Source organism: Penicillium riverlandense (genome assembly GCF_028828495.1).
Source record: "Penicillium riverlandense strain IBT 135883 chromosome Unknown utg000002l_segment0_segment0, whole genome shotgun sequence".
Taxonomy (NCBI): domain Eukaryota; kingdom Fungi; phylum Ascomycota; class Eurotiomycetes; order Eurotiales; family Aspergillaceae; genus Penicillium; species Penicillium riverlandense.
In genome coordinates, this window is record NW_026643195.1 from 1242133 (window position 1) to 1263970 (window position 21838).

The following is a 21838-nucleotide window of genomic DNA, read 5'->3' on the forward strand; positions in this document are numbered from 1 at the left end:
AAGAGGAACAATTGTTCCCATACATAATGCAGGCTCACTTCGCACTTGCAAATTCTCCAAGAACATGCATCGCATCCTGTGCCCGATCCACCGGAACATAGATGTGGTCATGAAAATACCCACTAACGACATTGGTACTGATACCATGATCCTTGAGACGAGAAGTAATAGTCGCAATCAGACCAACAGCCTCAAGACTGGAGTGAATAGCAAGCGAGATCTTCTTGCAAGGAAAGGTCTGCCCTGTGAAGCCGTGAGATGTGGCTAATGCCTCGGTGGTCACGATAGTGATACCTTCAGCCTCTTGGACAATGAGCTGTGGCTCGAGAGTGGCCAATGGGAGGGAAGGGAGAGGCTGTTTGGTGTTGAGAAAGACGTAGGTTGTTGGGTCCAAGGTTGGTTGCATTGTCGCAAGTAGAACGGAGAGATTTTCCTCCCCAGATGGAGGTGCCATATTGAAGATAATTGTTTCTGTGTTGGCAAGTATGAGTGAATTATTATTGCTGTCTTTGCATGCTACCCAAAGAGAGAGAGGTTGAACAAGTCTGAAGTTGGATGTCGTTCAAAGGGCGCAGAGTGTGGAGTGTCGACAAACAGTGCAAATATCACGACCGTCCCAACGTTAATCATATATTTTTAGAGCTCAACCATGATTTAGCAATGAGATGATGGATGTGGATATTTATACTCAAGAAACACTAAAGTCTGTACAAAAGTTGTTACTGTCCATATAGCGCATGACCTCTCAAGTTCTGCTCCTAATAATCGCCAGTAGGCAAACCGACTCTCGGAACATGCTGTCCGTGAAACCCGAACCCAACAGGTCCATTGACGTCGGCTCTGCCAAGCTCTGTCAGGTCATGGGCATCTAGACAGAGAAGATAACTTTTGCCTCGCATCCCATCCAGGACAACGCTGAGAAGCACTCCATCATCTTCATTCTTTCCATTCGGATCAGCGATGAATAGCGCTTCTCCAGGCGATTGACCGTGATGCGACCACGCATGGGTTTCCTTGGTCTCGCAGTCAAGCTTCATAATACTGTCGGTAAAAGTTGACTTGCCACCAAACGTCACAGCGTAGACATATCGGTGTCGCTTAGTGACAAAGTTGGGGTTTATTGTTGGCAGCTCGGGATTGAGCGCCGTACATTCACTCCACTCGATAGATGCCTTGCCGACCTCGGTTGTGGGGATAGAAGGCACTGCATGGAGACGGAAACGAGAAAAGGACGAGTGCAAGGAGTCATCCCGGTGCTGGGCAAGGGCCTTCGCCTTGGTGGACGTGGAAATGAGATTTTCGAAATACAGAGTCTCCAAAAACTCCGTGCTCTCGAGCTTCACAAGATCCGCCACCACATCCGTCTTGCTCGGGTCTTCCTTGGACGGTTCCTGCCATGCATTGATGGTGTGGAAGCAGAAGAATGCAGGGCTCTCGTACGTTGCAACTAGCCCCTGACCATTCTTGCGGTCGACGACATACCACGTTGCTGGTTTTGTAGGGTCCATCGGCATTATGGCTTCCATGAACGAGCCATTAGCAAGTTTTATCGGATTAATATGCGAATTCCAAACACAGAGCAGAACATAATCCTGTGTGAGAACCAAGGAATGAAGGTACGCTGGTGTTCCAGGAAACGAAGCGAGAATGGTCGTTTCTCCCGTAGAGGCCGAGACTTGGAAAACGCGATATGTGCTGGTTGGACCCAGTGAGCAATTGAAGTTGAACATGTCTCCAGTAGTAGGATCGGATCGAGCATGTGAAGCTGCCAGCGGCCCGTTGAGATCCGGATGAAGGTCGGCCTGCGTGGCGAGTCCTATGGGCTCTAGGGTCTCCGGGTGGATTTTCTTGAAAAGATGCCTATCGGTCTTTGCATAGAGATTCTGGATCTGCTTGGAACCGTCCCAGCGCTTATCAGCCCCGGCAGTAGCTGTGTGATCCAGACCAGGCATATTGACGGATAGGGTGACGCCAATATTGATAGCAGATGGATCTTTCGGGAGAGTATGTTCACTTTGAACCTTGTTGAACACACTCTTGCAAGGGTCGCGTTTTTGTCCAAACCCCATACTCTGGAGAGATCCGGTCTTTCGCACATTCTCAATCAAAGCATCAGTTGAGAAGCGCGAGTTGTAGAAGACCCGAACGGTCCCATCAACGCTGTCAGGGCCCATGATTTGGAAACGATGCGTTTGGCTAAACCCGTCAAACCAGTGAGATAAGTGGAATGTCTCGCCATTTTCTGTGTCCACTTTGCTTTTGCCCGGTCCAGTACGGTATAGGATTCCGGCGGCATAGGCGGGAATATGGCCAGTTACCGACAGTTCCACAGGATTACGCTCTTCAAATTCAGGTTCGAACTGAGTAATTGAATTAGAGACTTGTTTGACTCAAAATGTGAGGCATTTAAACTTACTCCCTTGTCATTAGGCCAGTTATTGAAATGCTCCTCAGCTGCAATGGAGGTCATTTTGAAGGCTGTAAATAGCGATAAAATTTGGACCTTGAAGGTGTCCTTTGCTACTCAGAATTTGAATAAAGGAAGGAAGTAGTCGGTCTGAAACGAGCTTTAAATATGTGGTCAGGAATGCCCCCCGTGCCATGTTGTGGAGGAAAGGCATCGGAAACGCGGTTGTGCGGGGGTATCGCGACGGATCAAGTGGATCCTTACCGACACAGCCCAAGCTGACACTTCCACCTCTCGCTCGCCAATCGGTTTGGCCGACGGATCGGTCGGACACGGACTCGGACACGGACTCGGAAACGCCTATGGGCTTCATCTGACTGGAGCTAATCTCTTACGCTCGATGAACTCATGTTTCGCTGTTGATTTGGCACCTCGGCAGTGCGACGGCCTTCACCGGCGGACATCACCCGCACCTAGACGACGTACGAAGGACACCGGGGTGTCTTTTGCCCGTTACTTGGGTACAACGCAGAGACAAAAATTCACCGAACAAATTATATTCGAACATTTTTAATCACTCAACCAATCGACATCCAGCAAAGGAAGAAAAAGGGCTTACAGGACCAGGCTGTCGAATGGAGCGGTCTCGGCGGCAAGGTTCTGGTGTCAGAACCAGCAAGCAATGGAGCTGCGATAAGTGCCCGTCGAAGTTCGGACGACTGGATCATTTGAAGCGCCATGAATTGACACGTTAGTCCACTCACTATAAACACTATCTCACAGTTATGTTGACCTGACCTCCAGATAAGACGGGAAAAAGCAACGTCTGTCTGTTTTGCAGAGCTTCTTTTAGCAGAGCGTATGTCTGCCAGTATCCCCTTGTGATAAAAAGCAAAATTACTCACCAATTATGAAGAGATGTCTTGCGAAGACATTGGAAATCGTGCAAAGCTCGTGTAGACAATGGACATTCTATCCCCGAGCCACACCAAGGAGGTAAACAGCGACGTGCGTGCGATAGCTGTGCGAGTTTGAGAAAAGCTTGCAATGGGGAACAACCATGCTCTGAGTGCAGTGATCGAGGTCGGCAATGCTCCTATCAACGTTTGTGCGAGAACCCTGGCAATCCACCCAGCTCTCTCAAGGGAGATAGTCAACAAGTTTCAGAAACGGCTGCAAATATTGATCCTATGTCCGAGTCAACCTGGGACCTTGGATTGCAGACATTCTATCCATCTGCAAGTGCACATGCCTACCGCATTCACAAGCTGTCGACGTCTTAGGTCTAGTCTACAAGGAGGATTGACACCTCTTATGACTTGGCCGGTCATGGTTTGTCGCACGAGGCCAGAGAACTGCAGCGTATTGGTTTTGATGCTCCCAATTCTATCTAATCCTGGAATGGACTTGCGCTTTTACTCGCATCCGCCCTGTTAAGGTCTAACTCCTTGACAAATCCAACCATACAATCTAATTTAATGGATGGATGAGCATGGGATAAGTGAATTTTATTCGCTCAAAATTGCTAAGCAAATGGTTTGGTACCCCATTTCAAGTCAGGGTCAGGCTTCATTCTCCAAGGCCTTGAAATATCTGTATAAGCTCACAAAAGCCTCCAGCCATTCCTCTTCCCTTCCATCATGAGGCTCATACAGTCGGAACTGCTCATCCCGGCGAAACGCAGCGCGAACTCCAGAATTATGTGGCGTAAAACACGGGGTCTCTAGATTTAGGTCTGGAAATATGAACGGCTTTCCAGACCAAGGCGTGTTCGCAGTCCGGAAAACCTGGTTCTGATTATTTGTTATGAGAGGATGCTTGGCCTGAGGCAGCGATTGAGGAAAAGATGAATAGAAATAGGGCATTCCGATGATCAGGATTTGGGCGGAGCGCTTGATCGATGTTGGATGTTCAATTGGATGCGAAAGCCCGTCTTCTGGCTTCTTCTCAGGAACTCCGTCTTCTCCACCGGGGCTCTTAGTGGCCAACTGGTGCTTTACCAGCATATCGATCAGCTCTTCCAGGGCCCAGTCGAACGGAATGATAGGGAAAAATTCATAGAGGAGGAACTCTGAGCCTGCATAATAGAGGCGATGCACTTTTTTACATTTGTCGGCACTAGCCTTCATTCGTTGAACGACATGCGTAATATTCCGTCGTGGCTGTTGGCCTGGATCCAGTGTCTTCTTCAAGATGCCCGGGTTCGCTTGTAGCATATCTGCAGCCCAATGCAGCTGAGAAATACTCTTGTGTGCCAGGTTCTTTCTCGCCTCTTTCGTGGCCTTCCAGCGCTTTTCCAGGGCCTCAATTGTTGAATAGTCCCAGACTTCAGAAAGTCCAGGGTCCGGAGTATGCACCGTAGCATAACGATTCAGATTCGCAATCTTGGTGGCCGACTGGATCTCGTTGTAAATGCGTGAATGTATTGTGTCTAGAATTTTGTTGTATCGCTGAGCTTTGATAGATCGGATGTTCAAGGCGAGGATGGAATTCTCGGGTGCCATTTGAAGTTGACAGCTTGAGCAAAACTCGTGGTAGAAGCGAGCGGCGTCGCGCACTTGGGCAAGAATTTCGGGGTCATGATTGAAGACCTGGCCACAGGTTTGATGTGAGAGAATGCAACCGTTTATATGAGGATTATCATGAATCAAAAGCCTGAGAATGTCCCAGACGCGAAGATCATCGATGATTTGGTGCGTAAGCTCTGGTGGTGTTGTAAGGAGCCCTCGAACGAAGGCTTGGAGAGGAAGCGAGCCCATGGTGGCAATGTTGGTGGTAGGACTATGCTGGATAGTCTCTTGTAGAATGAACGTGTTATTTTAGGTCGAGCCCCGCCCTCTTTTATACGAATTTTGCGAGGCTCAAAATTCGCGTTAGTCACTAGTGGCCCGCGGTGGTGGTTGGGGGCCAATTCAACTGCTCGCGGCCACCCTGTGGGTTGTAAGTGACAATTCCGCAACTATTTTGAGCATGTCCGATACCTCCCCTTAAGAACCGAGAAACTTTGACGCGCGGAAACATGAAGTCTACCCCAAATGATTTACATGTCGAGGGATGTGATGACCCGGAAGTTACCGCACTACGCTTGAGGGAGGATCACCGACTATGTCGCGAGAAAAAGATGCCGAGTACTCTAGTGCTTCACTTGCCTACTGCTAGGTGTCGTTTATTAGAGGATGTGTCATGGCACCTGACTCCTCAGAGCGAGATACCGATGGCCCTGCGGTGGACAAGATGCGAGAGCATTATTCAAGGAATCAGAGCCTATCTGAACCAACTGGACACTGTGGCGGACAACGATGCAGACAGACCGAAATCATCAAATGACAGCATACCCACAAGTGAAGAGTATCATGCAGCACTAAAGGTGCTGGACTACCTTCATATGCACAATTCCATCTCGCAGCTCGAATCATCAAGCCCCTTATCTGACGTGATCCTCGCGGTGCGCACGCAACTTGGGATGGACAGCAGCCGGCGAGCTCAGCATCATGCCTCGCATGCGCCAGATACCAGAAAGGACAAATACTCCAAATTTTCCAGGTGCTACATCTGCTGTTATCGCTTCCCAGACTCGGAGGCCCATGACTTATATCCGTCATTGTGTCGGTCATGTGGAATGTTCAATATTGCTTCATCTCGGGTTTCCTTGCCCGAAAAGCTGGATCTTTCAAGAAAGACTGCTCTGATTACCGGAGGACGAATCAACCTTGGTTATCATACTGCGCTACGCATGCTTCGTTGCGGTGCTCGAGTTATCGTTTCATCTCGGTACCCTGCTGATGCAGCAACTCGATATGCAAAGGAACCAGATTTTGAGCAATGGAGCTCGAGTTTGAGAGTTGTTGGTGCGGACTTTCGAGCTGCAAGTGACGCTTTCAGGCTCGTACATGTTGTGAAGGAGCTATTGCGTGCATGGGACGGACGGCATAATTCTGATTCGCGAATGGCACTCGATATTTTGATCAATAATGCCGCGCAGACTTTGACGGATCCCGTGAACGCAGAAATGAAAGCTATATCTCGTGAAGGGGCATTCAAGGATCTACCAGGAGCCAAAGCACTACTCGCGGGTGGTGCCAGTGTGGACTACCAGCCTCGGCTAAGGGGAGGGATGCAAGCATCTTGGATACCGAGCATTGAGGAAGGGCAAACACAACAGCTGCTTGAGAATGGAATTGGCCAAGATAGTCTGGATGAAGGCCAAGTTATCCAGAAAGGACTTCGCACCACCAGTGACATCGACTCCGACTCGAGGTCATCATGGGTGCAATCGCTAAGTGAGATCCCATACGAGGACTTGATCAGCGCCCATTCGGTGAACGCCTTCGTTCCATTGATATTATGCCGCGAGCTACTCCCTCTCATGGGCGCAGCCGGTTCATCCTCGACATTGGAGTCAAAGCCGGTGGGATACATCGTCAACGTTTCATCGCGGGAAGGAATCCTGGAAGACATGCCCAATTCACGAAGCAAGGCTGGACATCATGTCCACACGAACATGTCCAAGGCTGCTATAAACATGATTACGGAAACAGAAGCAGGAAAGGCGTGGAAAACGCGCCGTGTTGCGATGAACTCCGTGGATCCAGGGTATATGAGTGCTGCTCCGGAGTGCCAGCCCAAAAACGGATGTCCTATTGGTTTTGAAGATGGAGCTGCTCGGGTGTTGTGGCCTATCGCTGTTGGTGAGGTGGAGGATCGTGTTATCTCGGGGAGATTCTTGAAGCATTTCGAGAGAGGCGCTGCTGTTGTTAGCCGTCTGAACTGAGTATCTTGGAAATCTGGGAGCGTCTTAATTAGGATATAGAAGAATCCAACCTCACTATGGTTTAAATCGAAGAGTATTGAATTTTTGACAGCTCATCGGATTGTGCGTATTCCACGGACGGATCTCAGGTCTGACGGAAGCCGCAGTGGCAATTCGCCAACCAACACTACCGGACATAGAACCGTTTTAAGAGATTATTGATTTCCTGAATACGTACTTCTACCCCTATGTTTCAACCGGGACTACTCGTCTTTGGCCCACTCACACCACAGACTGGCAATAATATTGGATTCGGTGTTGCAGGCCGTCCTCAGCGAGTGCCTCATACACAGCTGAACAAACAGGCTCTTAGTCGCGCGGGTCCATTCGTATCTCTTGGGTCGCGGCCTTTTGTTGACAGTCAGGCTCACCATCTCCAGACTGTTGGGACGATGGTGGCCCAGAAAATCATCAATCCTCTCAAGGCAGAGTCGGGGTCCCCACCGGTAGTGGCTTAACTCAGCACAGTCATCTCGAAGATGAAGCTCACGCAGCGACTGGGGCAATTTCTGTAGCGTTGTCTGTGGTGGCGGAGCCTCCCATCCAAAAAGGAGGATGAACGGAATGGTTAGCGATTCCAGCTTGCGATGATTCGCCAGTGAGCCGAGAGTGCCTTTGAAGGATCCTTTCCAACGAATGGGGCATCTCCACCGCAAATCATGCACAACGAGACATAGGATCCTGAGGGAGTGTTTAAGGTGTGAGAGGGCTCGACACAGTTGGTCAATATCATACCGGAGGAACTGCGGCCGACCGTAGAAGCAGGTATCTGCAAAACAGTAGCAGAGCTCCTGGAGATTAGGCGTGGTTGAAAGTACCATAGCCAGGTCAGTTGGGGTCATGTCAGTGGGGATGAGACGTAGGACAGTAAGTTTGGTGGCTAGGGGAGACCTGGGTATCGGCCAGCAAAAACGCACCGAGTTGAGAAGTACGGTGTGAATAATTTCGATGCGCGGAAGGTAGAACATCGTCGAAATCTGATGGAGGTCATCTTTACACCGAGGAGAGAGACGGATGATCGATCCATGGGGGCCTTTCCGACTCCTGGTCAGAAGACACGTGAAGCTGCGCAACGTGCGAAGGGGGTAGTCGGGAGTCTGATGCTCAAGATGAAACTGAATGTCCTTGCAAAGCTCCCGGAAAGATTTTGTGTCTGTGAGCATGACATCAAGCGAAAGGTTAGTCATATTCTTGCTGAACGTCAGGTATGTAGACAATAACAGGCGAATGTCATGGGTCATGATCGTAGAGAAGAGCCCTTCTGCTAGCGCTCGAATATTGACTCTTTGCAGCGGGCGGGAAGTTTTCCATTTCCACCTGAAGGGGCTCGACAGCTCGTTCTCGCTAATCCAGCATTCGAATCGGAGATTCTGCACCAAGGCCCCTAGATGGGGCTTCTCCAGCAGAGCTACCAGCAGGCGATGGCTTGCAGGGCATCTGCCTTTGCCGTTGTTATCCCATCTCATCCCGACGTGACGGTAGAGAAAAGGCGTGAGGATCCATCGAAGCTGCAAGCAGGTACGCGTGCACGCAGAGATATCGCGAGATCGAAGAGGGGATATGATCATCCACAAAACCTCAGCAGGCAGTTTGGCCAGCATGATAGGTTGCCTCAAGGGCCTGCACCGGACGACTTCCATGTTGGACGAGAGCACAGACGATGGAGCAGCTGGAGGTCATGAATAGTAGAAGAGTTGGTCTGTGTGGACTTCATGATGTGTATCTGTGCGTCTTGGGATAAGCGAAAAGAGACGAGAGGCAGCAATCAAGAGACGCCAAAAAGGAAAGTACGTGGCCGGCACGTGAGGTTTGTTGTTGTCCCTCATGCTGGCAACAACTTTCTTCCAGAACATGTCTTCTATGTCAAGGGCAAGCGTCCAACTCAGTGGTTCGTCTAGAAACACGGACATGCAAATCAATGATCTACGACGAAAAGACAAGTACGGCCATCCTCGACTGTTGTTCTCAACCTGCAATGGTCAACATCCATCATCATATATACCACAAGGAACGTCAGCCTGATGTCAATGCTATCACTCTCGATAAGGGTGTTCCGCCGAGCCATGCCCGCCAGAGTGGATCCATATACCGAAGATCTTGACTTGAAATAACCAGTTCGGGGACGCGTTGCCGTGCCATGTCTTGCAGTGCACGTCGGTAACGCATCATCGTGGCAAAGGAAGTGTAGTTACGATAAACACCGCCGTCGACTCACTGGGACTCCCCCTGAGCGACTTACATATGCAGGGGCCGTGCGCGATGGGCCCCGCTGCGGCATCTAGGGGTTTTTTCCTCTCCGAGAACGGGGAGGACGGGAGACGTTGGCTTTGATCGACGTATACGTCTTCGGACCAATTACTTTCCGTTGATGATCTTGCCAGAGAAATTTCCGACGAGTTGTTTCAGATTATCCCAGCTGTTGACATATGATTCCCACAGGTTGGCCCAGTTCAGTGAGGCAACAATCGCATTGTTCTGGTCAAGACAACGTCTACTTCTACCCATCTGGCGCTATTGAATCTATTTTACGCCACCAGGTCCATGCCGATCTTCTAGTGTGGTAGATTCGGCATTTCGCACGCGAGCTGCCAGACGACTTTAGCCGTGGGTCGGGAAAAGGGCTGCTGCATGACAAGCGGCAAAATGGGTCTCGCTAACTAGCGGCCTACTAGTACAGCAACCCTGTACGTACACAGACCCCGATGTGTTCAGTCAGCCGCTTGTATTTCATGTCTGCAATTTGGCTAGGGGTACCGGCGGCCCGAAACCCGCGCTTGCGCTAATTGATCCTGCGCGGCGTTCCCCAGGATTTACTTGCGAAGAAGTCTTCGTTGGATCTGTTTCCTACATATCAAGCGCTCCAGCTAACACACCGAGGGGTCCAGAACCTTGGCACAATTTAGAACGGTGGGTTGGTTGGGTTGGTTCCGTGGTTCGAACACTCGTTTCAAAAGTTGACACTAGTGACTGGTTCGTGCGGTTGCCAGAATGAGGGCACAGCACGTCCGTGCATACCAGTATCCACGCAGCGAAAAGCCCGTGTTCCCCGATCATCCCCTACTCAGAAACTCGAATGGCAGGTCCACAGAAAAACGGGTTCCGGTGCCAATCCCAATCTTGGCAACGAACTCTGGATAATTAGCAACCGACCATCTTCGATTGCTCAACGGCTCATAGCCTGCAGTAGGACCGTCAACGCGCATTGGGCTAGGCTCGTGGGCCACCTCGTTACCCCCTGATGGAATCGAGAATCCACCCACCTCATAGGCTCCGAATTTCTGCCTAGTACGTACTGAGTGGCTGTCCAAGGCGGCCACTCTCCGTCCTCTGCAATCCCTGCACCTCGGCTGGAAGGCTGTCAAAACTCTGTTTTCTCTAGCCGCAATTCGACTGGCCGGAAAAACGGCACTTCTAATATTCTCTTGGCTGTAGCGCCGGGTGGGGATTGATAGCGCGCAGAATATTAAATAAGTCTTGAGTTTGAATAATAGCTTTGTTCCCCGCTGAATCGCCTCCCCTTCTAGCGCGGTGGTGGCTGAAAAAGATTCCCTGGAGGGGTTATATGCAAACCATCTATTGAATTTTTCGGATCTATTCCAATTTATTCCACTTAATTACGAGCGAGATCTCCCACGATCGACTTTCTTATCTGAGATTCGAAATGGGGCAGTGAAATCGTCTCCATTCATCTACGTCCACGTTCGCTTCGATTCCGTCTCTCCTTTGCTCTCCCATTTGACCTCTCACTTCAGTCGGTGTCCGAGACGGCATCAACGGATCCTTCCATATTACCATGGCAGAGCTATCGACAGCTCGTGGCCGTTCGGCCCTTGCCGTCAGCATTGTCTTTACGTCGCTGGCTACCTTATTTCTTGCAATTCGCATCTATACCCGAGCGTTTTTGGTGAAGCAGATGGGAAGCGATGATTATACGATTATTGTTGCCTTCGTAAGAAGCCAAGAGAGACCGTTCTACGAATTGAATTCTAATCAACTCTGTTGTCTATCCAGGCTTTCTCATGGGCGTTCTTTGGGTTATTCGTTGGAGGTGAGCCGGATCCGATTCCTTTGTCTCTAAAATCATCCAGTCACTCACAAACATTCAGAGACCTACCACGGCATGGGTGCTCATTTTGACACCATCCCACACCCGATCTATATCACGCAAATGATTGTATGCTTAGGCTCCTCGAGGTGACAATATGGAGAGTTACTAATCCCCTTACAAGTGCTTCTGGGCCTCAGTCCCAGTTTACCAAACCAGTCTCATCATGACCAAGATGTCTATCCTTCTACAATACAGACGAGTCTTCTCGACAACACCAAACATGCGCCTGGCCTGTTTGATCCTGATCGCGTTTCTAGCTGCCTATGGCACTTGGACAATTGTCAGCGCCTGGGCCAATTGTGTCCCGGTCGAGAAATTCTGGAACCCAGATACCCCGGGCTTTTGTCTGGACAAGGAGGCATTGTGGTTTTCCAACTCTGCCGTCCACATCCTTACCGATCTCTTGATCTTGATATACCCCATGCCGGTACTGCAGTCTTTGCAGCTGCCAAAGAAGCAGAAGCTGGCTCTTATGGGCGTCTTTGCTCTCGGTGGATTGTCAGTATTCGACTTTCTCTATCAGACAACCAACAGGCACAACTAACAAATCAATCCTACAGTGTCATGATCACGAGTATCCTCCGCTTGAAGAGTCTCCTCGTCATCTCCAAATCAACCGATCCAACCTGTGCGTCCTTTCCAAACCCTTAGTTAACTCGCAACCCCCATTATCTCCAGACCAACCAACTAACAACACCTCCCGGTACAAACAGACGACAACGTCGGCGCCGCCACCTGGTCTGCGGTAGAATGCAACGTGGCCATAATCTGCGCCTGCCTCCCCGGCACGCGCGCCTTCTTCACCAAACTCTTCCCACACGTCTTCTCCAACCGCAGCGGCGCCTACAAGAGCAAGGGCAGCAAGTTCACCCATCCCTCGCGCACCCACCGCAGCACAAACCTCAATACCTACACAACAACCCAGATCCAAGCCTCCGTCGTCGGCGGCCATCGCGAATCCGGATATGACTTGGATGACTTTTCGCACTCGGACTCTTCAAGGGCCGGCTCGATGAAGGAGAGTGGATCTAAAGAGGGTCATGCGGGGATTAAGGTTACGACGTTTATGACACAAGAGTCGACTTCGAATACAATTGCAGATGGTCATCATTATAAGGAGATGGATGGTGATAGTACGAGGGATTTGGTACATAAGCAGAGTGCGGATAGCTTTTGATACGTGCTTTCGGTTTGCCTTCATTCGGTTCCTTTCGCTTTCCTCTCCGGTTGTTCTTTGGTATACATATTTTCTTCTATTTCATGTCCAATATTTACGAAAATTCTAGGTGGGCAAGCTTACTACGGAGGTGGATTCTTCTTTTGCTTTCCGACTGTCTCTTAATGTTCTTTTCCTTGTCACGTCATATGGTTTTATGGGCGGGCTTTTGGCTTTTGTTGAAATACTCTTTCTTTTCTCTTTCTGTTATGTATCTCGTGTTCAATCCACGGTAACAACTGCTGGATCTCCATACATCGCGGACGGGTCAGGGCTTTGGTAAACGGGGTCGGCCAATTTCCAGTTGGCCGTAGGTAACCATCTCTGAGCCATAGAATTATCGCAGATAAATAATTCAACGAGAGCGACGCTGATCGAGTGCATTCGCTGCGTTCAAATCCAGGCCATGGCCTCCAGCTACACCTACTCGTTCTTTCCTGTCTCGAGGACCGATGGAATTAGCGCCTCCGCTCAAAAATATCGAGAATTGCGTTTAAAAGCATTGAAGACTTCACCTGGCTCTTTCTCATCAACCTACGATATCGAAGCGGCTTTTACCGATGCAGAACGGGTCGATCGCCTCACTGTGCCCGATCGAGAAGTCTTCATCTGTGCCGCCACACCATGGGGCCGTGATCCGTTATGCCCCAGTGGCATCCAATGGGTCAGCCAGGTCACTCTGCGAGGACCTTCATCCAGCGCTGATTTCGAGTTACCCCCAGAAGCTGGTCAGCCACCCCAGAGGTCCGACAAAGAGGAAGAGCGATGGCAGATGCTGAGCTTGTTTACCCTTCCGGAACATCGCGGCCGTGGACTTGGGAGCAAACTGTGCCAGGCGTCCCTTGACCATCTTCGATCATACAGGTCATCTCCTCGGGAAATTCAAGTACGGCTCATCGTTAAGGCGGGAAATGATGTTACTGTGGAATTGTATCGGCGACTTGGGTTTATCCACGCCGGGAGAGCGACTCTTGTTGAAGCCCTCATCGCAAATGGAGATGAGCATCTTATCCCGAAAGAGCGGAACTCGGCAAAGTACTCAGAAAGACAAGGGCTGATTATGATATCGCGTATATCACGCTCATAGTGTTTTTAGAGCAATAAATAGAGATCTTAGACTTCCTGGCCAATTCAGTTTGGGGCGCGTGGATGGTTCCAAATTGTCGTAAATTTTCTGCGAATATTGATGATCGTAAGCCTGCTGCATTCGGCTCCTTCGGCCGTCTGAGACCTGTTGATGGATTAACTCTATATCATACCACAGATGAGATGGAGACATGAGACAGGGAGACTTGGAGTCATGTTGTGTAACTTAATCCTGAGTACAGTGGCGACTGCTATCGCGTTCTATGTTGGTCAACATATACGAGCTCTTTCAACCCTTAATAATAACACGCTAAGCTAGCCCCAAAATGGTTCTCTGTATCTAAAGATCTAGGTAATAGCAGCATTCTTCCAACTACAGAGTTCTGAAGAAGTAAATGAGCTGCCTAATACCCGGACTGAGAGCTATGTCTACTCACGGGGTTAGGATCCAGACTATTAGAAATGGTTGATTCAAAGAAAACTGTATATGAATCGATGAGGACCAGCCCATTTTTGCCTCTAGGGACCACCGCACAAGAAAGAAAAACACGGTGACGAGGACCACCAAAGCAGTGAGCGGAACAATTGAACAGAGAAGGAGGAAGAAGAAGTACGCAGGGAAGTAGACCTGTCGCGCGCTCGGAAGTCAAAAGGACGAAACGAAAAACACCCAGGTATGTGCAATGCCCACTAGCACCTATGCAACTAACTACCCATAACCCAGAATAACGCAATCTGTTTTCCACCCTCCACGCCACTCAGTCTAGGTAATTCGAAACGAAATGAGAGTTCCCGCCTTTTTTTACTCCCAAACGTTGGAGAAAAGATCGTCATTGCCTCCAAACCCGCCCGCCGGCTTGGTTGAGCTGGACACGTTGCTCGTGGCAGTCATGGTGTTTGACGAGACTGGGGCGGCACTGGTCCAGCCGCCGAAGTCCTCGTCTGCTGTGACGGTGGGGGTTTGCTTGGACGGTGCGCCCCAGCCAGATCCTATGTCGTTGGCGGTCAATGTGTCGGGAACCTTCATCATCGATGCGGCGGACGGGGCAGCGGCGGGGGCGGGAGCAGGCTCCGGTGCAGGATCAGGCGTGTTCCACGCATTACCACCCCATGGGTCGATGCTCGCTGGGAACATGCTGGCGGGCGCCTTGGTGGCAGCTGTCTGTATGGGAGGGGCAGAGGGCTGCATCACGGGGCTGGAGAGGTTGAATGCCGATTTCATTTCTTGTTGCGGAGATGGAGCCTTGGGTTGCGGGGGTGGCGAAGAAACGGCCGCAGGCGCAGGCGGGGGAGAAGAGAGACCAAATAGATCGTTTGACAAGGGGATGGATGGAGGGTTGGGTTTGGCGGGAGGAGACGCGAATCCGCCGAATCCGCCGAATCCGTGGTCTTGTCCATTCGAAGAGATCGAGGTTGTTCGGGACTGTGGCTTCGTGGCAGACATGGTAGGAGAGGTCAGACTGCCAAAAAGATCTCCGCCAGCAGAGTCAGAAGGCGAGGTAACCTTGGGCGTGGCCGGCATGGACTTGACGTTGCCAAAGTTGGAGAGATTGGCAAAAGGTGCTGGCTTCTCTGCTGGTCTGGGAGGCGGAGAGGTGGTCGAAGATGGGAAACTCAACCCGCTGAAAGCGTCCGTCAAGCCACCCATGTTCGACGAAGCAGATGCACCTGTTGGAGAAGCCATATCGCCGAAGGAATTGTTCCGCTCATGCTGGGTGGGAGGAGGCGGCTGCGGCTTCGAATACAAGGATAGAATAGACTGCTTCAGATCAGGGCGAGACATCCCGCTCGGGGCAGCAGGCGTTGATGCAGTGCTAGTCGGGCGACTGCCAGCGGCCGCCTGAGTGCTTCCAAAGAAGTCCAGTCCAAGCAACGAATCGCCTGGTTTTTGAGGCTTCGGTTGTGCTGGAGGTGCTTGTCTCGGCTGCGCGCGAGCGGCGGGTTCGGTCGTGCTGGGGCGCACCGGGGGAGCGATAGGATCGTCGCCGAACAGGTCGATCGAGGGCTGCTGTCGGCGCACGGCGGGCTGGTTCGGGGATGTAACTCGTTGCGAAGCAGAACGTTCAATCTTTGCCTGTTGCTGTACAACCGCAAGAGGCTGGTAGGTCAGTTATCGCGGCTCTTTCTTGATGCTTCGGTAAAGGCAGACACTCACCACATCGTCGCCGTCATCCAGAGTGGAAGGATCGGGCATTCCCCCGTCCATGACCCATCGCTTGGAGTCGTACTTGGTGCGTATGAAGTTTTCGATTTTCCTAAAAACCATCCAGGTTAGCACGCTATCAAAAAAGATGGAACGGCTTCATTCGTTCACTTACGCTTCCGCCGGAACATGGCCCGGCGCCAGCTTCGCTTCCCAATACCTGTGACTTCAGTCAGCACGTGGCCATTCCAACGCGAGAGTCAATTGTGATGACGAACTTGTTAGCTCTTGAGTTGCCCCATTTCAGGACACTCTGCAATTGTTCATCGGTCCATGCGTCGAGGTCGACCGACTTGACGCGGCTGATGTGCGTGCCCATGCCCCGATGGATGCCCGAGCACCGAATGCAGATGAAAATACCCAGATTCCAAGACGCCCATCGTGGATCTAAGGCAGTGAAATGTCAGACCGTGATTATCAACGCAGGGCAAAAGTGTAGACAACGGGGCGCAGTAATCTTCGTTCAAAGGAGGGGGGACACTCACGCTTGTTGCGCTTGCAATCGGCACAGATCTTGTTGGACTCGAGTTTCAGGAGACTCTTGATGGTCTGCTGGTTCTGGGCAGCCTGGGTCGGGTTGGCGCGTCGAGACATTGTCTGTGGCAGGCAACTCGAGTAGGGAGCGAAGGAAGAATAGGGAGGGACAATGATCATAATAAGGGACCACGACTTCAATTATCGGGTGGCGGTCGGGTCGTTATCGTGGCCTGAGGCAGCGATGTCGGGATACGGCCGAGGGAGAGAGACCACTGGTGCAGTATTGTATAGAGAGTGAAGACTTTCAGGGCGATATTATCCATAGGTAAACAGAGATATTGTGCTCACGGTGAAAAAGGGCCAACTCAAATGAAATCATGATTCGATTTTCGTAGTTCAACCACATCTACTGCGCTCAAAGATATATTTCCCCAACTCTAACTCCGTGATCAATCTTACGCCTTCGCCTTCGGATTCTGCTCATCCTCCGTAAACCGCAAACTAATACTATTCACACAGTGCCGTTCATCAGTGGGCGTGTTATACCCCTCCCCCTCAAAAACATGGCCGAGATGCCCGCCACAGTTGCTGCAGACGATCTCCGTCCGTTTCATGCCCAACGTATTATCGACATGTCTAGTCACTGCGCCAGGAATAGAATCAAAATAGGCTGGCCAGCCACAGCCGGACTTGAACTTGTGGTTGGCTTTGTAGAGCGGCGCGTTGCACCCGGCGCAGTTGTACACGCCCTGCGAGGGGGAGTGTTTATCATACTCGCCCGTGCCGGGGGGTTCGGTGCCCTTTTGGCGGAGGATGCGGAATTGTTCTGGATACAGTTTGAGTTAGTTATGATGAGGTATTTGCATCGACGTTTCTTTCGAGCACTCACCTGGGCTCAGAACGGTCCGCCACTGGTCGTCACTGCGTTGGTCGGGGTAGGACATGCTTTCGGACGGTTCCTCCGCTTTGGCTTTTGAGCTGAAGAAGGCGCCGAAGAAGGGGATGGTTGGGGCGGCTTTGAGCAGTTTACTCCCGGAGATGGAACGCGGGGCTTTGAATGTCGAGCTTGAGAGAGGCCGCAGAGGCGCAAAGGTGGGAGGTTTGATGACGGGAAGAGCGCGGGGAGTGAAGAAGGAAAAAAAGGGGCGAACTATGAGTTGAGAGCGCATGGAGATAGATAGAGACCAAGCTGACACGAAGTTCTGCAGGGTAAATCAGCAGAGCAGAGCAGATCGAATGCGGGTTGGACCGGGTTACGTCATCACCGGTGATCTAGAACTATACAGTGGTGTCCAAACGGGTAGAGGGTTTCAGACTTTTGTAATACCACATTGTACGAAGGCGGCAGACAGGTGGGAGCTGATTCTATGGAGACTATATGAGAAAAAGAAGATGGCTGAGCTGTGGATGTTTCCGGTAGTCGACTACTGGTGTTGAGACAACAGCCAAAGGCAGCGGCGCTTCAATGTATTGGGTATCTCAGACATGTAACAAGCAAATGCAAAAACTATGTTCAGCGACGGGCAACCCCAAGTACCGTCAGCTCGCCCTCCCCAATCTCCACGCGCCACCCCTCTCGCACCAGCATCTTGCTCACGGCGGGCCCCAGGCGCGAGGTGCCATCCCGGCTATGACGCCCAACGCCAGTGATGATGCGAAATCCACCACGAGCGCCGAGGGCCTCTCCGCGCTGGTACTTGGCGTCGCCCAGAGACCCCCACCAGGCTGCCACCCGATCACGAGTGATACGGACGGCGTCCTGGACAGGGACGCCGTGAAGGTCAATACAGGAAGCGGAAGACTGCTCCGCAACCAGGGCATCAGCAGCAGCGGCGATGTTGGCTTTGGCTTTGCTGAACTGGTCCCGGCCGACCTCTGAATAGTAGGCCGCGGCACCACGCAGCAAGGGGGTGGAACCACCCCGCCGATAGGCCTGGGAGGCTTGGGAGTAGGCCTGTGAGCCGGCCGCAAATTGGGTGGTGGCGGAGGCGTGGGCCTCGTCGTAACTGACGAGGTGTTGCGGGGTGTTCGGGCGTCGTTTTGGCTGGTCATGGTCGGAGGTGGTATCGATGGGCGGCGCAGTGAATTTGATGAGGTCGGAGAGTATCGGAGGAGGAGGTTGACTGGTCATTTTGACTGCCAACTCACTGGTTGCCGACATTATGTTCTGTGTCACGGCGCAAAGCCCAGCAAGGGTGGAGGGGGGAATGGAAGGGAAGTCGTGGGAAAGTTCTGCGACCTGAACGTCCGTTACGAGGTCTTTTTGATTATCCGAGTGTTTCTCTGGAGAGTTTGCAATAGCAATAGCCCGAATGGTGGCAGGTAACGACATTGCATTTGCATGATACGTGGAAGTAACATATTGCTTTGTCAACACAGCTGACGTTCGGGTCCAGATGAACTCAATGTCTCTCTGCCCCGACTGCCATTTATTCAGCGGCTCGACCTCCAACGACTCCATTGACGATTCAAACCCAGAATTGCCATGGTTCTTGGTCTGGCGCTTCTTGCGGCCCTTCTTGCGACTGGACCCAACAATATCTTCTTGCATGAAGCCATCAATGCCCTTGGGAAGTGAGATCTTGGTCCCGTCCTCGTCAATTTGGCTCTCGTCAAAAAACGCGAGATTCAGAAGCACATCCATGGACTTATCAATATCACCCGCACATTTTTGCAGTGTTTGCTGAATGGTCAACGGCGTGATTGTGGGGAACAGGTCGTGCAAATACTCAACCTTGTCTTGCTGGGTTGCCCCAGACAGAGATCGAGACCCGTCGGCAGCAATTGTGTATGCGAGGTGGGGTTTTGAACCCGCTTCAGGCTTTGTGGCTCTGCCACCTTCATCGGTCGGATCTTCCAGGGAGAGTAAAGTTGTGGTGTCCGTTAGACCGGGCAACGAGCCGGCCCCAGTCCCTTCATCGGCGCTGTTGGCAGTGCCTGAGGGGTCAAAAGGGAGATGCTCCTGCTCCAAAGCTGACTCCTTCAAGGCTTTCAGGGTGTCCTGCAACTGTTCCACTTGAGCAGGAACTGCGAGGTCAAAGTCGGATACGATGGCGCTGAAAAGGGCAGGATCTATGGGAGGACAGTGGCTCTTCTCCAGCTCCTACAAAAATGCAAGGTCACCGATCAGCAGGTACTCCTGAATATGGACCTTTAGCTACTACCGACCTTCAACAAATCGTCATGAGGGTCGTCCATCGCTGAAGCATGACTTGCACAGTCGGAACTGTGCCAGGGAATTTGATCATGCCGGTTCACAGGAGCTCCATCATGCAAAGGGTGACTGTCATCGGCTTTGAACAGAGCGGCAGGGTAATGTGCAAGAAAGAAGGAGAGGTGAATGGGGGCGTGTTGGTGGTGGGCAAGAAGTAAGACCCAAGAGGAATCAAAAAGCGGGATGATATGCCACACGTCACCGCCCTCGGAGACCGGAACAATCACCGCCGAAGTATATCCAGATCGTGCCATTAAAAACATTACGGCAGACACAACCCAAGTTTCCCAGGCCTGTTAGAAGGGGGGATGCAAAGAAACAAAAAAAGAAAAAACGTAGAAGAGCTTGCAGAAGTTCCCCATGGATCAACCGGAATTTTCAATCAATTCTTTAAACCAGAGATTGTCCGGTGCAACTAACAGTAGAACTTGCTGTTTATTTGACGGTCGCTAGTTTGCTCTATAGCACGGAAAAAAGTAGATGTAACAAGTCAATGGAGCAGAAAGAAAAAGAGATAGGATAGAAGTTTTTCTCAAAGACAGCAAACAACCTTCCCCAGGTCGCCGCTTTTTTTATTATTTATTTGGCAAACAAACCCGTCCACCAAACCCCCTGACAATCATTGACCTGAGCTGCCCATTTGTTAGTGGAGATGGTGCCTGTGCGCTTGTCAACATTTGCATCTCGCTCCTCCTCATGCACCGCAAGGATGCAGGTCGTATCATTTCTTTGGATGAGGCTCACAAGGTGAGTACTTGGTAAGAGTTATCTAGAGGAAAGTCTTTGCTAACCTGCCTCATTTAGTTTATCACGGCTACCTCTCCCGAGGCTAATGGCCTGACGGGGACCATGCTGTCGATCGTGCACCAGCAGCGCCACCTGGGCACGCGCGTCGTAATTGCAACCCAGGAGCCAACCGTCTCGTCGAAGCTCCTCGATGCAACGTCAGCATTATTCACCGATTATCTTCCTCTGCATGGTTCAAGGCTATTCAGGCACATATTGCCGGGGCAGCGATTGAAGTGTCGGACTCAAGAACCTCGAAGGCGACGTCAGATCTATTCCGCCAAATCACGTCTCCGCCCACCGGCGAGGCGTTGGACTTCTGTCCGCCGGCGCTTTTGGACACTGCCAAGTACGGCTCGGAGTACCAGGATGGGGTTAGCGAGTTGGAAATGATGGTCGACGGGGAAGAAACTAGCTCTTATCAGAACACAGCCATCCAGCTCGGTCCGAAACACGCATGAATCCGCATCCGTGCCCGAATCACCGCTGACGGTGGGCGCAGCGTGATGGAGAAGTAAAGCTGAAGTGTCAGTACATATTTACTCGTTTTGCTATTTTGTTCGCTTTTATTTGAGTTTGGATTGGGATACAATGGAGTACGGCGAAGGGTTCGCTCAGATGATTTTGTGGCAATTGTACGGAGTCAGCAATGACGCGTTGTGATTGATGAAGACAAAACCTTTGTCACTACATAAAAATGTCAAGAATTGTTTGATTAATTAGGGACATTCCGCTGTCTTGAGATCTGGCCATCGAGCCGTTCTCCAATATTAGCCACCTCTGTCGTTCTCAAGGCCCTACTAGGCGATGACGACTGGTCCAGGCTTAGACGGACTGTTTACCAAGACCAGGATTTGAGGTACGCATGGAAAGAGTACACACACGCCCACCCCAATCCCGCTCTCGAATGAACTAGCTCGACCATAATTGCCATATCGGAGTACACAAAGCTCTCATCGAGGCCGAATAGTGACTTCTTCTGCGACAAGGATCAGACCTGAAGTGCAGGCATCGACGTAACTATTTTGATTTCCTCCGAAGCATCAAGTACCCAATGATGGCTTTTCCGACTCTGTGAATGCGCAGTACAGAACGAGTCGGGTATTCTAAGACAACCTCAAGGCAACCATTTTGTCACAGTAGCGATAGCCAGAAAGAAAAGAGGTTAGTGGTAATATATGGAAGTCCTGAAAATTGGTCGGTTTGTGCCATCTTACACGCCAAGTTCTAAATCCAGGTGGCTGCTGCTCTTAGTCTTGTCCTACCTGAATCCATGGCTCCGTCCCCGAAAAAAACTCGCGCAGACATCCAGAGGTTCCGGAGTGCCAAGTACTTCGGATAAGCTGTTTCACATTCGGGGCTTGCTGGGAAATCTCTGTTGTGAATCTCGGAGAATTTACTTTTGGTTTTTTTTTTTAAAAAAATCCAATGCCTTTGAAGGGCATTCTTTACCTCGAAGGTTGAAACCGAATCAGTCTCAGCAAGTATTGTCTATTCATGTACTAATAGATTCATACTAAGCTCAAGTGTA

General features: G+C 51.0%; 11 protein-coding genes across 11 annotated transcripts; 4 read left to right on the top strand and 7 right to left on the bottom strand.

Annotated features, from left to right (window-relative positions):
- Positions 1-34: 34 nt before the first annotated feature.
- On the bottom strand, positions 35-454 carry N7474_002795 (ACT domain-containing protein; the record flags this gene model as incomplete). The annotated part of the gene is made up of 1 exon (XM_057194210.1): positions 35-454. One exon carries the CDS (start codon positions 452-454, stop codon positions 35-37), a length of 420 nt encoding a protein of 139 aa, XP_057055565.1.
- Positions 455-758: 304 nt separating this feature from the next.
- N7474_002796 (carotenoid oxygenase family protein) lies at positions 759-2470 on the bottom strand (the record flags this gene model as incomplete). Its single annotated transcript, XM_057194211.1, has 2 exons — positions 759-2360; positions 2417-2470. The coding sequence occupies 2 exons, from the start codon at positions 2468-2470 to the stop codon at positions 759-761; spliced, it is 1656 nt and encodes a 551-aa protein (XP_057055566.1).
- Positions 2471-3969: 1499 nt separating this feature from the next.
- On the bottom strand, positions 3970-5166 carry N7474_002797 (uncharacterized protein; the record flags this gene model as incomplete). Its single annotated transcript, XM_057194212.1, has 1 exon — positions 3970-5166. The coding sequence occupies one exon, from the start codon at positions 5164-5166 to the stop codon at positions 3970-3972; it is 1197 nt and encodes a 398-aa protein (XP_057055567.1).
- Positions 5167-5426: 260 nt separating this feature from the next.
- Positions 5427-7178, top strand: N7474_002798 (uncharacterized protein; the record flags this gene model as incomplete). Its single annotated transcript, XM_057194213.1, has 1 exon — positions 5427-7178. The coding sequence occupies one exon, from the start codon at positions 5427-5429 to the stop codon at positions 7176-7178; it is 1752 nt and encodes a 583-aa protein (XP_057055568.1).
- Positions 7179-7420: 242 nt separating this feature from the next.
- On the bottom strand, positions 7421-8857 carry N7474_002799 (uncharacterized protein; the record flags this gene model as incomplete). The annotated part of the gene is made up of 1 exon (XM_057194214.1): positions 7421-8857. One exon carries the CDS (start codon positions 8855-8857, stop codon positions 7421-7423), a length of 1437 nt encoding a protein of 478 aa, XP_057055569.1.
- A 2631-nt stretch (positions 8858-11488) lies between these two features.
- N7474_002800 (putative integral membrane protein) lies at positions 11489-12502 on the top strand (the record flags this gene model as incomplete). Its single annotated transcript, XM_057194215.1, has 3 exons — positions 11489-11823; positions 11886-11953; positions 12039-12502. 3 exons carry the CDS (start codon positions 11489-11491, stop codon positions 12500-12502), a joined length of 867 nt encoding a protein of 288 aa, XP_057055570.1.
- A 445-nt stretch (positions 12503-12947) lies between these two features.
- N7474_002801 (GNAT family N-acetyltransferase) lies at positions 12948-13628 on the top strand (the record flags this gene model as incomplete). The annotated part of the gene is made up of 1 exon (XM_057194216.1): positions 12948-13628. One exon carries the CDS (start codon positions 12948-12950, stop codon positions 13626-13628), a length of 681 nt encoding a protein of 226 aa, XP_057055571.1.
- An 801-nt stretch (positions 13629-14429) lies between these two features.
- On the bottom strand, positions 14430-16424 carry N7474_002802 (uncharacterized protein; the record flags this gene model as incomplete). Its single annotated transcript, XM_057194217.1, has 5 exons — positions 14430-15725; positions 15783-15882; positions 15946-15990; positions 16049-16217; positions 16316-16424. The coding sequence occupies 5 exons, from the start codon at positions 16422-16424 to the stop codon at positions 14430-14432; spliced, it is 1719 nt and encodes a 572-aa protein (XP_057055572.1).
- A 338-nt stretch (positions 16425-16762) lies between these two features.
- On the bottom strand, positions 16763-17476 carry N7474_002803 (peptide-methionine (R)-S-oxide reductase; the record flags this gene model as incomplete). The annotated part of the gene is made up of 2 exons (XM_057194218.1): positions 16763-17133; positions 17197-17476. The coding sequence occupies 2 exons, from the start codon at positions 17474-17476 to the stop codon at positions 16763-16765; spliced, it is 651 nt and encodes a 216-aa protein (XP_057055573.1).
- Positions 17477-17820: 344 nt separating this feature from the next.
- N7474_002804 (uncharacterized protein) lies at positions 17821-19555 on the bottom strand (the record flags this gene model as incomplete). Its single annotated transcript, XM_057194219.1, has 2 exons — positions 17821-19334; positions 19483-19555. 2 exons carry the CDS (start codon positions 19553-19555, stop codon positions 17821-17823), a joined length of 1587 nt encoding a protein of 528 aa, XP_057055574.1.
- A 662-nt stretch (positions 19556-20217) lies between these two features.
- N7474_002805 (uncharacterized protein) lies at positions 20218-20768 on the top strand (the record flags this gene model as incomplete). The annotated part of the gene is made up of 3 exons (XM_057194220.1): positions 20218-20268; positions 20326-20465; positions 20558-20768. The coding sequence occupies 3 exons, from the start codon at positions 20218-20220 to the stop codon at positions 20766-20768; spliced, it is 402 nt and encodes a 133-aa protein (XP_057055575.1).
- Positions 20769-21838: the final 1070 nt, after the last annotated feature.